Source organism: Hyaena hyaena, unplaced genomic scaffold (genome assembly GCF_003009895.1).
Source record: "Hyaena hyaena isolate Hyena2069 unplaced genomic scaffold, ASM300989v1 scaffold_55, whole genome shotgun sequence".
NCBI lineage: Eukaryota > Metazoa > Chordata > Mammalia > Carnivora > Hyaenidae > Hyaena > Hyaena hyaena.
In genome coordinates this window covers 3374917-3389425 of record NW_024080687.1, presented here as the reverse complement: position 1 = coordinate 3389425, position 14509 = coordinate 3374917, and the positions used below count along the sequence as shown (strand labels likewise).

The window sequence follows — 14509 nt, the reverse complement described above, 5'->3', positions numbered from 1 at the left end:
GGAGATTCTCTTGTGTACCTTCAGTATTTCACACTGTGACTCAGCAGTCTTGGGTCCGATTTAGAAAGATCTGGCCGGGCAGCTCAAGGTAAGGAGGAAAATTCCTTGAGCAAGGCTGGAGGCTCTGCTCACCTAGTGGTGTGGGAAGAGGAAGATTTGTTTGCTAGCAGGGGAGCAGTGCAGAAACGCTTCCCCTGAGGAGCACTGTGCCCTTGAAGAGATCTGGGCTGGGCGGTGGAGGTGACTAGGCGCATTCACCTCATTGTGTCCTCCGCCCCAACGAGCAGCCCTTAAGGGGTCAAATACAAGTAGTCAGATTCATTTGCTTTTAGCCGCCGCCGCCGCCGCAATTTGCTTATTGTTCCCAAGCAACAGTCCTCCCCCCCACTTCCCTCCTTCCCGCGAGTCTTGGGCTCTAGGTTCATAGGGGGATAGTGAGGGGTGCAGACCACTTTCAGGATCCCCATCCGGTCCTCACGGCAGTGTGAAGCTCAGCCCCTGGGCAGAAGTGAAGCCAGAGCTGTGCGCCAGACCCCTTCCGCCCCCCACCATCTGCTTCCTCCTGTCGTCCTCAAAAGCCAGAGCACGTGCTCACCCCCTCTCGGGAGGGCGACCTGGAGGAAGGGGATTCCAGCCCGTGGTCCCCTAACCTCGTTCCCCTCCGGGGTCACGGGCACCTTTTCTCTCCCTCTCGCCTGCTCCCAGCCTTCCCTGCCGCCAGTCAACCGAAGAGGGCCCCAGGATTTTCATCCCCCTCCCAACCCGCAAGAGTGCGGGGAGCGGAGGCGTGGCTCCCGGCGCCATGGGGCGGGGTCTGCGCGGTTCCCACGCGCCGCGCCAGGCAGAGGGAGGTGTTGATGGGGCCCTACCTGAGCTGTGAGATATTAACCTTGTCGGAATCTGCGGTTTCCTGTATAGGGGAAGCTTTTTTCAGACTTTGAAGGCCCCCCTCCCCCACGACTCTTCTTCCCCACCCCCGCCACCCCAACCTTATGCAGATGTTCCCAAGGTCAGAGACCTGCCCAGAGCAAAGGGTAGGGGACAGAGGGGTGAGAAATTAAGCTGGAACGACCAAGCCGAGACCTAGTCGTGAACCTTGACCCTCGTTCCCACCCTGGAGTACACGCCCACTAGAAAGGTGAGGGAGGTGAGGTGAGTCTGGCCCTGAGAGAGCTGGATTCTGTATCTTAATCGTTTGCTTTTTAAAGTTTGTATTTATTAATATTTGGTGGGGGTAGGGGCAGAGAGAGAGAGAGAGGGACAGAAGATCTGAAGTGGGGTCACTGCATACAGCAGACAGCCTGTGATGGGGCTCAAACCCACCAACCATGAGATCATGACCTGAACTGAAGGTAGACACTCGACCCACTGAGCCACCCAGGAGCCCCCTGTATTTTAAATGTTGATGTTTGGTTCATCATAGATTTTCTTTCTTCTTCTTCTTCTTTTCTTTTCTTTTTCTTTTTTTTTTTTTTTTTTTTTTTTTTTTTTTTTTTTTTTTTTTTTTTTTTTTTTTTTTTTTTTTTTTGGCATTCACTTCGATTTTTTAAAATACTGCAGTAAAATATTATCTTGATTCCTGAACTTTTTGGTGCCCCCTTAAAATTTGCAGCCGAGGGGCGCCTGGGTGGCTTAGTCGGTTAAGCGTCCGACTTTCGCTTGGGTCATGATCTCGCGGTTCGTGGGTTCGAGCCCCGCGTCGGGCTCTGTGCTGACTGCCAGCTCAGAGCCTGGAGCCTGTTTCAGTCTGTGACTCCCTCTCTCTCTGACTCTCCCCTGCTCACGCTGTCTCTCTCTCTCTCCTAGAAATAAATAAAACATTAAAAAATAAATAAATAAATAAAATAAAATAAAATTTGCAGCCGAGTGCCTCATCAGCCTCTCCCTAGTCCCAGCCCTGCCACATGGCCAGGGACAGAGAGTCATAAACACAACTGAGAATGCACAGTCATGGGACAGGTGCTGGTGACAAATAGCCAAGCCAAGCAAACACACTTCCAGCAAACACCCATGGACACAGGGCCAGGGAAAGAGGGCTGTGAGTGAGATGGTGGGGCAGGCTTGGGTGGGGAATGGCAGGAGGGAGTCTGGAGCAATGGACAGTCTGAAACAGAGTGGGGTATCGGGTGGAGGTGGGGGTGCAGCTGGATCAGCCCTTCCCACCCTACTTCTGTGCCAGGGACCTGAGGTAGCTCAGGCAGGGAGAAAACCATTAGACTGGGCAGAAGGCGACAGGACTGGCTGGGCCTGACCAGAAAAACGCCCAGCACTGGCCTGTGTGAGCTGGGACCCTGATGCTGTCCACCAGAGGGCCCTGGCACCCGGCAACCATCTCTGGCCAGGGGAAGAGGCTCTGCAGGGGCGTGGATGCTGGCTGGAGGCCCAGGCAGGGTGAACGCCAGATGGGCTCGTCTCCAGCAATAACAGCTCTGGCTGTTGCCATCTAGTGAGCAGGCCAGGCCTCGGCGGGGGTGGGGAGAGGAAACGGCCTTCCACTGTCTGGCCTGGGACCCTCACCACTTCCCTCCAGTTTCTTTCCACTTCCAGCCCCCTCTGCACACAACTCCAGCCACTGGCGACCAGCCTGGTCATGCCTGGGGGATCTGTCTGACCACTGGTGCCTGCCACCCCCACAGGCCCAAAGATGGGAAATGAAGGTGGGGAGAGAGACAGGGGCCAAGGCAGAGGGGAGAGGACGTGGCTGAGAGAGGAAGAGAGAGAGACTGGACAAACACAGGATGGGAATGGGGGTGGGTAGACCCAGACATGAAGCTGCCCTCAAGCCGTGGGGCAGTGCCTAAAAAAATACCACCCCTACCCATCTTCCTGCCCTCTGTTTGGTTAAGGCCGGGGCGGAGGGGTGATGGTGTGTTATGTCTCGGTGAGGAGTGAGCCAGGAGGCTGAGAACATTCCTTCTGGAGTAGCTTGGGGACAGGCCACTGATCCTAAGTAGAAAAGCTACCCCTCCTCTCAGGGCCCAGTCTGTTCCCTGGCAAGAGGGTGACTCTGCCTTATCCTTATGATGGCAGTGCGCTAATTGTTAGTGTCCAAGGCTTCTTCAGGGGACAGGTCTCTTGGGTGGTTGGTGGGGGCAGGGGTGTGCCTGACTGAATGTTCTGTGTTCACACCTCTCCAGCTTTCGGACTGTCCTCCAGCACTGAGGGCTGCTACAGGGGCCGGATTCTCCTTCCCCCGAACTTACTGACCAGCAACAAGGGAGAGAATCATTCGGCCTCCCTTGGAGGTGCAAGTAGGACCCACCACTCCTCAGCATGCCCACCACTTCCTCCCCAGCCAGTCCAGGGGAGGATGTGGGGCTCCGCAAGGCTTGGCCTCTGCCTCTGGGTATCGGGACCATAGGATTCACTCAGGATGTAAGGCTGTTCTAGGCGTTTTCTCTTACCATCTCCAATTGTTCCTCAGCGTTTCCAAAGTTCTGGATTTAGAAAAAGTGAACCTAGAGGGGCCTACAAACCTGTGCCACTACCCCTTCTCCCCAAACCCCCACAGAGACACACACACACCCTCCTTGCCACAGTTGAGGGTGGTGTGGTGTGCGGGTGTTCAGGTCAGTGTGTTAGAGGTGGGAAAACCCACCACTCGGGTCACTGGCTATACTGATTTTGCAGAGGGATCCCTCCGGCACGGAGGCTGGGGGAGCAGAGGACAGGTCTGAAAGGAAGAAACTGGCCCTGAAAATGGAAGGGGCCTCTGCTGGAAAGGAAAAAGGTGCAGCGTAGGGGAAAGTGGCGTGGGAGGGGTTGGGAGAATTATACCGGAACGTCTGGGATGGAGGAGGGATGTGAAGGTACGGGTCTGAGCCGTAAGTTTGCTGCAAGGAGAGTCCGGAGGCGGTTCTGTAGGAGTTTCTGGAGCTGCGGTGCGGAGGAGACCAGGGGTACCCAGTGCGGGGCTGTATTCTCTAGCCCCGGGTGCTCCTTAACGGGGCAGGGCTTGGTGTCGCGGGGCCCAGAGGTCCCACCTTCAGAAATAACTCGAGGTATGGGCCGTGCATGCAGCCCCGGTGGGGCGTAGCCGGACGAGGATCTGGGGGGGGTGGAGAGGGGGGCCCACGTCCGCAGCGGCTGGGGTGGGGGAGCTGGGGCGGGGCGGGGCGGGGCGGGGCGGGGCGGGCTGAGGCTGCAGACGTGGGCCGGGGCGGGCCCAGCGGAGGGCGGGTTTGAATGTGCTGCCGCGGGCGCGGGAAGCTGCTGAGAGGGCGCGCGGAGCTCGGCGCGGTAGGACGCCTTCCTAGCAAGCAGGTGCTTCTCGGGCCAGGGGCCCGGGATGGAGGGGCGCCGGGCACCGCCGGGGCGGGAGGCGCCACCTCCCGCCGCCCCGGGGGGAGGGACGCTGGGCCTGGCGGCTGCGCGACGCGCAGAGGGAACGCCGGTGGGGGAGCGTGCGGAGCCGCGCGGCACGTGGCGCGCAAGGGCCAGGGCGCGTGGGGTTTCCGAGGAGACCGTGACCCGAGCGGGGCGTGGGCGGCCGGGTTCCGGGGCCTGAAACCGGCTGTCGCCGAGCTGCCTTCCGCAAGGGGCGGGCGGGTGGATGGGTAATCTCTATCAGTCTAGTTGGTACAGGAGACGAGCCACGCCGGTAGCTGTGTTGTGGGGGAGCGGGGAGGGGGTGGGGATGGCGATGAAGGCAGGGCATGTGCCTTGGAGGTGAAGGAGCTGTCTCTTTAGCCTCTGCCTTTTATTGGCCGAGTTCATGTCCCTGGCCTTCCCTTCCTGGGTATGTCCTGAGATAAATAACTCCCTGAGAATACCCTTCCTTCACTTAGAAAGGACAGGGACACACACCCCAGGTTTCCTTCGGGGGGGTGGGCGGGGAGCGGTCTGGGTGAGGCCGGTCCCAGCCCTGCCCTTCAGCCTTCTTGGGGCGATCCCTGTGCTCACTCCTGTCGGTAACCTCCCACTAGTCCTTCTGCCTGTTGAGCTCTCAGTGCTAGGATAGGTGTGTAGTTGGAGTGGGATCGCCTTATCTCTGAGGCTCATGTCAGGCAGCGGATGACCTCAGCCCGCACGTTATTCCCCCCTCCCCATCTCTCAACATAAAGGGCAGCCTTCTTCCCATCCCAGAGGGAGGCTAGAATAAGCTGCCTGTTGACTTTGAATTCCAGCTCACCCATCACCAGCTCTGTGACCTTAGGCAAGTGAATCAACTACCCTGAACCTCAGCCTCCCCCATCTGTTCAGTGGAGACAGTTTAGTGCTAGCTTATGAGTGGTTGTGAGGGCAGGTTGGTTGTGGCTGGTGCCCTATACAATCCCATGGAAGTAGAGAATTTGCTGCTACTGCAAAGATGTGTCTAGAAGCTGGGGTGCGTGAGAGGCGCCGGGGGCGCTGGTGGTGAGGAGGTAGATATAAAAGTAGGGGAGGTGCTCAGTTTGGTGGCTACTTTCCGAGTCCCATCCCTGCAGGCCAGGGCATGGCTGGAGGGACACCAGATGCTCTGAGCTGGTGTCAAATCCCAGGTTGCTGCTGAGCAAAGACAGGCAAGAACAAAACACCTGGGCCAGCCAGCGGCCAGCCGAGCGTCAGGGCCAGCTGAGCATCAGGACGTGGGCAGGGGGAGGGCTCCCCTCCCCCAGGTGAATTGTGCCCAGGACTGAGGTGGGGGCTGCTTGGAACAGAGCATGGGAGCATAGCTGGGGGAGAGAACAGAAATGAATACTTTTCAGAGGCCAAGGCAGATTTTGCTAAGAAATCTGGTTGAAACTATACCAGATTTCTCCCATCTAGGTTGAAACTATACCAGTTCTTTAGGGCCAGGAATCTTACCTGTGGGGGTGGGGGGCGGAGCATCGGGCTCGCTCAGGTGTGAAGGTAGGGGTTCCCCTCCCCACTACCTAATAGAAAACCTGAGTCCTGAGCCTTCTCTGCCCACCCTCCAGAGAGGAGCCCTCGCGGCCCCATCCCTCTTGGAAACATGAACAGTGTTGTGCTCAGTGCCTAGAACAGTGCCTGGCGAGCGTGCAGAGGTCCTCGCAGAGGTCCTCGGTAAACATTTGCTGAAAAGATGAATAAGAGAGGACCTCTGCCCCCTTCTGGGAGGTGTGTGGTTCTGCCCCTCCTGTCTCTGGTCTACAACCCAGGTGTGCACTGGGGCGCTGAGGGAGGCCTTGGCAGAGTCTGCAGTTCACCCACGGAGGGAAGGGTTGAGAGGAATAACAAGAGGGATGGAGGAGCCCGTTGGAAGATCTCAGGGTCCCTGGAAGTAACTGGTTGTCGGTGTCTGTCTCCGGCTGGGAATGGGCTGTACCCGGGAGTTGCCGGCCACCAGCTCCCCTACTTGGACTGCTGGGTCTCTTATCTCCCAAGCTAGCTACAGGGGCAGTTTTAATCTTCTGGGTGTGTGTGTGTTTGTGTGTGTGTGTGTGTGTGTGAGAGAGAGAGGGGGGGGGGGCTTCTCAAAATTGGGCCTGTTACTGCCACGGCAAGGCCTGGGGGGTTCTCTCCCCATATGCCCTGTGCCACTTTCTTCATTCTGGACCCTCACCCAGGGGGCGTCCATGGACAAGGCCTGCGGCCGGAGCCTGAGCTAGGACCGCTTCGCCGGGACTGCCCAGACCCCTTCTGCTCTGACCCTTCTGCTGGCAAGTCTGGGCATCCGGTGAGTGCCCACCCTATCCCTAGCCCAGGCCCGGGCCCTCGCCCCAAACAGCAGACCTGGCTCCAGAGCTGGGCCCGCGCGTGGGGGATGCGCCAGCACACGCCTGCCTGGCTTTCCGTGCTATCCAAAGGGAAAGCCGCCTGATCTGGTGCCAGGACGCCTGCCCTGCATGAGAGCGGGAAGCGGGAGGGGGAGTTCTGACGGGGTGGGCCTGTAGCTTTGGGGACAACACGGTCAGTCAGGCCTGTACCCCGGCTCCTCCTAGTCTTCCTTTCAAGTTTGCTCTCTGAAAGGGGAAGAGGACAGGGGCCTTGGGAGTGCGTCAGAGAGGAACCGAGGGGGGAGGGGGTGGCCCTGGGGCCAGGACTGGGCCGGCGTGGTTGTGGGAAGGGCCGTGTCCCCACATGCATGGTGAAGTATTTTCCTAGAAAACTGGCCAGGAACTAGGAAGCCCCTGGGCAGTGGCTGGAAAGAAAGGTTCAAGTGCTACCAGCGGAGAGGCGAGAGTCCGGGGTGCCTCCAGCAGGGCCCAGGCCCTCCTCCAGGGCCCACTCTTGCCATGAGTGCTGGGGCTCCCCCAGGGGGTGTGAAGGTCAGACCCGCAGAGAGGGACCTGGTGGGGGGGGGGGGAGGCATCTCCGGCCTGGCTTGTGTCCTCTCCCCTGTAGCTCTTGCTGTTTGAGGCTGCTGCATATCTGTTTGTTTTGCGCCCTCCCTCCTCCCCTCCCCTCCCCCTCTTTGCTTCGACTCCTGCCTCCCTCCTCCTGTCCCTCCTTCCATTATCGTTGTTGTCGCTGTCCCTGGCTGCTCTCATCCTCTTCCCTGCCTAAGATCTTTGCCAGTCTCTCCCTCCCTCTCCCTCATACTTCCTCCTCCTCCTCTCCTGCTCGCCACTCTCCCGTTTCCTAGCTTGCAAACTGCTTCAGCTGCTGGATAAAAATAGAGCGGTGGCCAGGCCGGGAGCCAGGTAGAGCCCGAGCAGGCAGGGGGCCCGACAGGACTGGGCAGAGGGGTCAGGCTGAGCCGTCTTCGGGGAGGCAGGGCCAGGAGGGGGGTCCTCTGGGACTCCTCAGCTCGCCTGCTCTGTGAGCCCTTGCCTGCCACCTACCCCACGAGCCTAAAGAGGCCTATGGGGAAGGAGGGCCAAGACATGGCCTCACACTGCCTCTGCCCCCAGCAAGCGCCAGAGAGAGGGAGCTATCAGCCAGGCCAAAGTGAGAACGCCATCGCCATGGCCGTCGCCATGACAACCAGTCACGAGCCTCAGGACAGGTACTGGGGGACCTGGGCTGGGGATCCAGGGGAGCGGAAGTGGGTCTCCAGGGGCGCTGGGTGTGGTGTCCTTTGGAATTTGGGGTTTCCACTGCTGACTGGCCTTCCAGCAAAGTAGCTATGAGTCAGGTCTGCATGAGGGGTGGGGGCCGTGTCTGTCCTGGCCGGGGTGTCTGTGGGGAGGGCCAGGATGGGGGGGGCGGCGGCCCCTCCCTGGCCTCTCAGTGTTTCCACTGTTGCTCTCCAGCCAGCCAGCAGCTTCCAGCTCCTCCTGCCGTCACTCTGGGGAAATAATTGGCGGCACCCCTCGTTCCAGAGCACATCTGGCAGAACTGCCCTCTCCCTCGGGCCTGGCCTCTGCCTCAGATGACCCTGACCCACCCTGGTCCTTGAGCTGACCTTCCTCTCATTTCCCCACCTCTGGAGCCTAAGAAGCTCCTCTAAGTTAGACCCCCAACGGTGATGGTGCATATGTGTTTGGTGGGGGGAGAGGCTGTAGCGTGGTTTAAGCCCTCCAAGGAGTCTAGGATCCAAGAAAGTTGACGGAGCCGTGCCTGTGGTACAGAACTCCTTCAGTCCAGGCCCCCCGACCCCATCCCCTCTCTGCTGCCCATCCGGTCTCCCTCGTGTGCCAGAGGCCACAGCACTAGGCCACTTCTGGCTGTGGGACCTCGGGTACTTAGCTAAATCTCTCTGGGACTGCTCCCACCTGTAAAATTGGGGTGGGGGTTATTTGGAAGGGAGGGAATTTAAGGAGACACAGTAAGTACGGGCCCCAGGCTGGTTCCCTCCCAGTCTCCTCCGTTCCCAGGCTGCCCGTCCTGTGAGGCTCACCATCAGTAGCGGTTCTGCGAGCCCCTCTGCCATCTCCGCGTATTGGCGCCCTCCCTGAGCCCCGCTCTGACCATCTATTCCGGGCAGCTGTGACTGGGAGCTTCTCCCTTCATTCGGGACCTCTGAATCAAGCCCTCAGCTGTGTTCTTCACGGTCTGGACTGGGGTTGCTGCAGTTGCAGTGGCTCAGGCCTCCCCACTTGGGGCACTTACCTAGGCCTTTCCTGTGGCAGGTCGGGCCCTGCACTCTAGCCAGATCTGTTTCTTCCCTGCCTGGGGTTTTGTCCCTGCCATCTCTGTGAAGACGGCAGGCGTTAGCTGTGGAGAGGGTGTGACAGGCATCTGGAAACCTTGTGAGGAGGGTCCAGGGCTGCCCTGGGGAGAGGCTGGCCATCCCAAACGGGCCCTGGAGTGTGGGCAATGCCCTGGCCGAAGCTGGGACGGCGCTTATTTACTCTTGGAGGCGTCCAGCGGCCCGGTACCTCTTGGCCTCCGCTATGTGGTATGACCTACAAAGCTAGTTTTGTCCGGGCCGGGGAAAACAACAGCTTCCTCGCTTCCCAGCCACCCCAAGGCACCCCGCCCTCCTGTCCCACTAGGTCCAGAATGGTCTGGGAGTTTCTTGACCTCAGAATCCTCTTTGGGGAGCCACACAGTCCCTACCCAGACAGCATAATCACTTCCAGCCTGCCCAGTGGGGGTGGAAGAAACTTGCTGTTTGCTTTCTCCTGCACCCGCCCACCCCAGCCTTTAGCAGGATTTCCAAAACCACCTCCGGATGTGTGGGTCACACTGGTTCCCAAGCCTGCAGGGTCCCCCGAGTCTTTGGGGCTGAGAACCAAGGTCCTGTTGGCCATGCCTTTCAGTCCTGTGTCCCTGATCCCACTCTCCCTGTGGACTTGTCTGTGCCCTTTTCCCTATCCTAGGACACTTCCCCTTCCACACAGTCCCAGAGGTGGACTCGCACACATGGGCGCAGAGGTCTGTGCCCGGGGACAGTTGGAGAGACTGAAGGTTGGGGAGGGAGAAGCTCTTAGGTTTGATCTGGGAAGGAGGGTGGGATAGTGGGTCACTGGGCCCCTCTCTCCTCTCGCATCCTCAGGTACAAAGCCGTCTGGCTTATCTTCTTCATGCTGGGTCTGGGGACGCTGCTTCCGTGGAATTTTTTCATGACAGCCACTAGGGTGAGATTGGGGGGGACTGGGCTCTGTGGCGGGGGGGGCACATCCACTAGTCATGTAGGGCCTGGATCTGTACTTGGGGGCCCTGGGAGAGAAGTCTCACCCCTTCTCTCTGCAACCCACACAGTATTTCACAAACCGCCTGGACGAGACCCAGAATATGTCCTTGGTCGCTGCTGAAACCAGCAAGGACATCCAGCCCTCAGCCACCCCCACAGAACCCTCCCCAGAGCGGAATTATCTCAGTGCTCTCTTCAACAATGTCATGACCTTATGTGCCATGCTGCCCCTGCTGTTTTTCACCTGCCTTAACTCTTTCCTGCATCAGAGGTGAGTGTCCAGGCCCCTGGCCTGACCCCTTGCTGCCTCCTCTTCTCTGTGGGCTGAGCCCCCAGCCTCACCGCTCCTCTCCCTGCTGCCTCGGCCTAGGATCCCCCAGTCTGTTCGGATCCTGGGCAGCCTGATAGCCATCCTGTTGGTGTTCCTGGTCACTGCTATCTTGGTAAAGGTGCATCTGGATGCTGTGCCCTTCTTCGTCATCACCATGGTCAAGATCATGCTCATTAACTGTAAGCAGGGCTGGGAGCAGGCCTGGGGCAGAGACCTTCCTGGATCCCCCCCCACCCGTCTTTCAGAACCACAGTCAGCCAGAAAAGAGCCCATTCCTCCTGGTGGAGGAAATGGATGCCATGGGTAGTCAACGATTCAAGAGGCCCGAGCAGCCACGGACCAGGGCTGGGAGTAGGGGCAGAGAGGGCCGTTTGGGGTCGAGACCCACGGGGACCTGTGTTCCTCCGGGCCCCCAGCTGCCTCCAGCGGAAGCAAGTCCCAGCCTGCTGCCCCTCCCCTGCTGATGCCCACCTTGTGCCCCCAGCATTCGGTGCCATCCTGCAGGGCAGCCTCTTTGGTCTGGCTGGCCTCCTGCCCACCAGCTACACTGCCCCCATCATGAGTGGCCAGGGCCTGGCCGGCTTCTTCGCCTCAGTGGCCATGATCTGCGCCATCGCCAGTAAGTCTTGCCTACCCTCCGCCTGTTGGCCTAGTTCCCAGGGGGAAGGGATGGGGGGGGGCTGGTCTCTGATCTCTGCACACCCCCCACCCAGGTGGCTCCGAGCTGTCAGAAAGTGCCTTTGGCTATTTTATCACAGCCTGTGTGGTTATCATTTTGGCCATCATCTGTTACCTGGGCCTGCCCCGACTGGTAAGCACCTGGAGAAAGCCAGATTTGGGGTCTGGGGTGGGAGCTCCAGGGCTCCAGACCAGTGGTGTTCTGAGACCCAAACCTGGGGGAGGTGCGAATTCTGGAGCTTTCACCCCTGAACCCGCCTCCGCTGCCCCCCTCTCTTGGTAGGAATTCTACCGCTACTACCAACAGCTCAAGCTTGAAGGGCCCGGAGAGCAGGAGACCAAGTTGGATCTCATTAGTAAAGGTCAGAATGGCCCACAGCAGCTGGGGTGGAGGGTGGCCTGCCCGGCAGGGAGTGGCATGGACACAGAGGGCGAGAATGAGTATACTGTGTCTGCTGGCAGCAACAAGCCAGAGGCCAGACGGACCAGGGCTGGGATGAGGGGCACAATGGGAAGTAAAAACTGGGAAAAATAAAGTGGAAAAAAGATTCTGGATGGCCTTGAATGTCCGAGGGCAATGGGAAGCAATTTCAGTTTCTTGTAACTTGACCTGAGGCTCCTGGGGGAGGCCAGCACCCCGGGACCCGTGCTGTGGGCTTAACAGAAGGTCTGGGCCAGGTGGTGGGGTGTGGCTGTGCCCTGGGTAAGGAGTGTCCACCCCCAGCTAACCCCTGCCCTTTTGTGTCATCTCCTGTTCTGTCCCACCTACAACTTGATGCTTCTAAAACCTGTCACCCCCCAGGAGAGGACCCAAAAGCAAACAAAGAGGAGTCCAGAATCTCAGCCCCCAGCTCTGAGTCCACCAACCAAGGCCACTCGATCCGAGCCATCCTCAGAAACGTATGTGGGGCATGGGTGTTCTGCCCTCTGCCCCTTACCCTCCTTCTCTCCTCTGTTTGCCCCGCCTGACCTGCGCACTGTCCATCCGCTCCCTTTCCCACCTGAGACTGGCCACTCTCCTGGATGCGTGTGCGTGTGCGTGTGCGTGTGTGTGTGTGTGTGTGTGAGAGAGGGGGTGGGGATTCGGGCTCCTTTAACGCACAACGCCATGAAGACACGGTCCTGGGTCCCTTTCCTCCAGATCCTAGTCCCGGCTCTCTCCGTCTGCTTCATCTTCACGGTCACCATTGGGATGTTTCCCGCTGTGACTGCTGAGGTCCAGTCCAGCATTGCGGGCAACAGTGCCTGGGGTGAGGACACCATGGCTTCCCAGGATGGGGACCGACAGGGCTTAAAGCAGGATTGGGGGGAGGGGAGGGGGATCCTAGGCTGCCGTCTCCTGCGGCTAGACTCTCCAGGCCCATTGGCCCTTCCCCAGGCTGGAAGCATCTCTGTTTTAGAGCTGGGGAAACTGAGCCCCAGAGGGCTCAGTTGCTAAATCTGGCCCTCTGGACCTAATAACCTTCCCTGCATTTACTTTTCCTCTTCCAGGAGCCTACTTCATTCCCGTGTCTTGTTTCTTGACTTTCAACGTCTTTGACTGGCTGGGCCGGAGCCTCACGGCTATATTTACGTGGGTAAGTGGTAGAAGGGGGCACCCTGCCCCTGTGAGAGGGAAGACCTCAGCCTGAGACCCAGAAAGGGAACCAAGATAGTGTGGTGGTCAGGCGACCATGCTTTATTATTTTTTTTAAACGAAGACACTACGCATAAATGCTTACGTCTTAAGCATTCAGCTTAATGAATACACACACACACACACACACACACACACACACACACGTAAACATGCACATACCCCTACAGGTCAACACACAGAACACGTCCAGCACTCCAGAAGGCCCAACTGTGCCCCCTCCCAATCGCTCTGCCCCAAGGGTAACCAGATTCAGTCCAGATCCCAAGGGGCCCCGCGGCGGAGGCCGTGGGCTGGCCCGGGCTGAGGCGCCACCGCTCCTCCACAGCCCGGGAAGGACAGCCACTGGCTGCCGAGCCTGGTGCTGGCCCGGATACTGTTTGTGCCCCTGCTGCTGCTCTGCAACGTCCAGCCCCGCCAGTACCTGGCTGTGGTCTTCAAGCACGACGCCTGGTTCATCCTGTTCATGGCTGCCTTCGCCTTCTCCAACGGCTACCTCGCCAGTCTCTGCATGTGCTTCGGGCCCAAGTGAGTGGGGACCTTGGTGGCATCAGGCAGGGTCTAGAGCTGCAGCGGTAGATGCTCAGTGGAGGGAGGGAGGGCAACAGGAGACTCCCTGATCCTGGAGGGGCATGTGAGGCACGTAGGTGAAGGGGCAGTGGGGGGTAGGGGGGCAGTGGGGCACCTGGGGTACCTGAGTGGAGATGTGGGAGAAGCCCCCAGTACACAGTCCACCCAGAGGGAAAAGCCAGATTGGGGGTGGGAAAGCAGGATGCTTGTCAGCAGAAGTGTGTGCTCGGACAAGTCTCCCCACCCCGAATGCTCCAGGTGGGGCCGGGGCAGGTGCCGTTCTAAGGAAGCCTTACTCTCCTGGCTCTAGGAAAGTGAAGCCGGCCGAGGCAGAGACAGCCGGAGCCATCATGGCCTTCTTTCTGTCTCTGGGCCTGGCGCTGGGGGCTGTCTTCTCCTTCCTGTGCCGGTCAATTGTGTGACCACGGACGGATAGAAGGACTGCAGTGGCCACCTGCTCCTGGCCCCTTTCTTCTCCTTCAGGGACGGGCAGGGGTATGGAGGTTTTCTCTTCTAGCTAGCCAGCTTCTTCTTTCTCACGGCCTGTTCTGGGCCTGGCTGTCCAGCCCCTGAGGAGGGAGCCTCTGTGAATGGACAGTGGGGACATTATGAGCCTGAGGGTCAGAATCAAGGAAGAAGGGGATGCAGTCTCTGCATATGTACCCCCCCCCCCACCTTGGCTCTGACTGATCCTTGCTTGAGCAGGGCAGCAGAGGCTCCTAGGCTCAGAGAGAAAGAGAGAGAGAGAGAGAGAGAGAGAGAGAGAGAGAGACAGCGCGCGCACAAGCGAGCGAGCATCTGTTCATCTGCCTATACCAGGGGTGGCTAGGGGGCAGGACTGTCTGTTCTAAAGTCCAAGCTGATATTTCCATCCCCATTCTCCCATGTGCCTCCTCCCTTCACATCTCCATGTCCCTCCCCTCCTCCCCCTGCCTTGTTGTTACCCATCATGCACCCTGTACAGTTGCCATTTTATGCCTTTTTTTATATTCAACAGAAACCAGGTGCCTTCAGAGGCTCTCTGATTAAATAAAACTTTTTTTTTTTTTCTCCATGGCTCCCTGTGTCCTCCAACCACAGCTTCATGCCCTAGAGAGGGCAGCAGGATGGCAGCCTGAATCTGGGGGATGAGCATGACCCAGCTGAGCCTTGGCAGCCAGCGCTGGGCTGGGCACGGGTCCAAAGGTGGGGGGGAGCAGTTAGTCCTCTTAGCCTCAGAGAGGCTACAGTGCCCCCTGCCGGGGCCACAGAGAAGGGACAAGTCTGGAGCTGGGATGTCCAGGCTGATGGCCGAGACTGAGTAAGACCATTTTTCTTTGCTGCTTAATTC

General features: G+C 58.9%; 1 protein-coding gene across 2 annotated transcripts; it reads left to right on the top strand.

Annotated features, from left to right (window-relative positions):
* Nucleotides 1-4175: 4175 nt before the first annotated feature.
* Nucleotides 4176-14231, top strand: SLC29A1 (solute carrier family 29 member 1 (Augustine blood group)). 2 transcript variants are annotated; one of them, XM_039231241.1, is made up of 14 exons: nucleotides 4176-4263; nucleotides 6510-6619; nucleotides 7797-7891; nucleotides 9827-9908; nucleotides 10033-10235; nucleotides 10335-10474; nucleotides 10780-10914; nucleotides 11009-11106; nucleotides 11257-11335; nucleotides 11776-11873; nucleotides 12115-12223; nucleotides 12465-12550; nucleotides 12938-13137; nucleotides 13490-14231. In XM_039231241.1, the coding sequence occupies exons 3-14, from the start codon at nucleotides 7851-7853 to the stop codon at nucleotides 13599-13601; spliced, it is 1383 nt and encodes a 460-aa protein (XP_039087172.1). In that variant the 5' UTR covers nucleotides 4176-4263; nucleotides 6510-6619; nucleotides 7797-7850; the 3' UTR covers nucleotides 13602-14231. The 2 variants fall into 2 exon arrangements, with proteins under 2 accessions (XP_039087172.1, XP_039087173.1); XM_039231242.1 differs by lacking the exons at nucleotides 4176-4263; nucleotides 6510-6619 and adding an exon at nucleotides 7443-7586.
* Nucleotides 14232-14509: the final 278 nt, after the last annotated feature.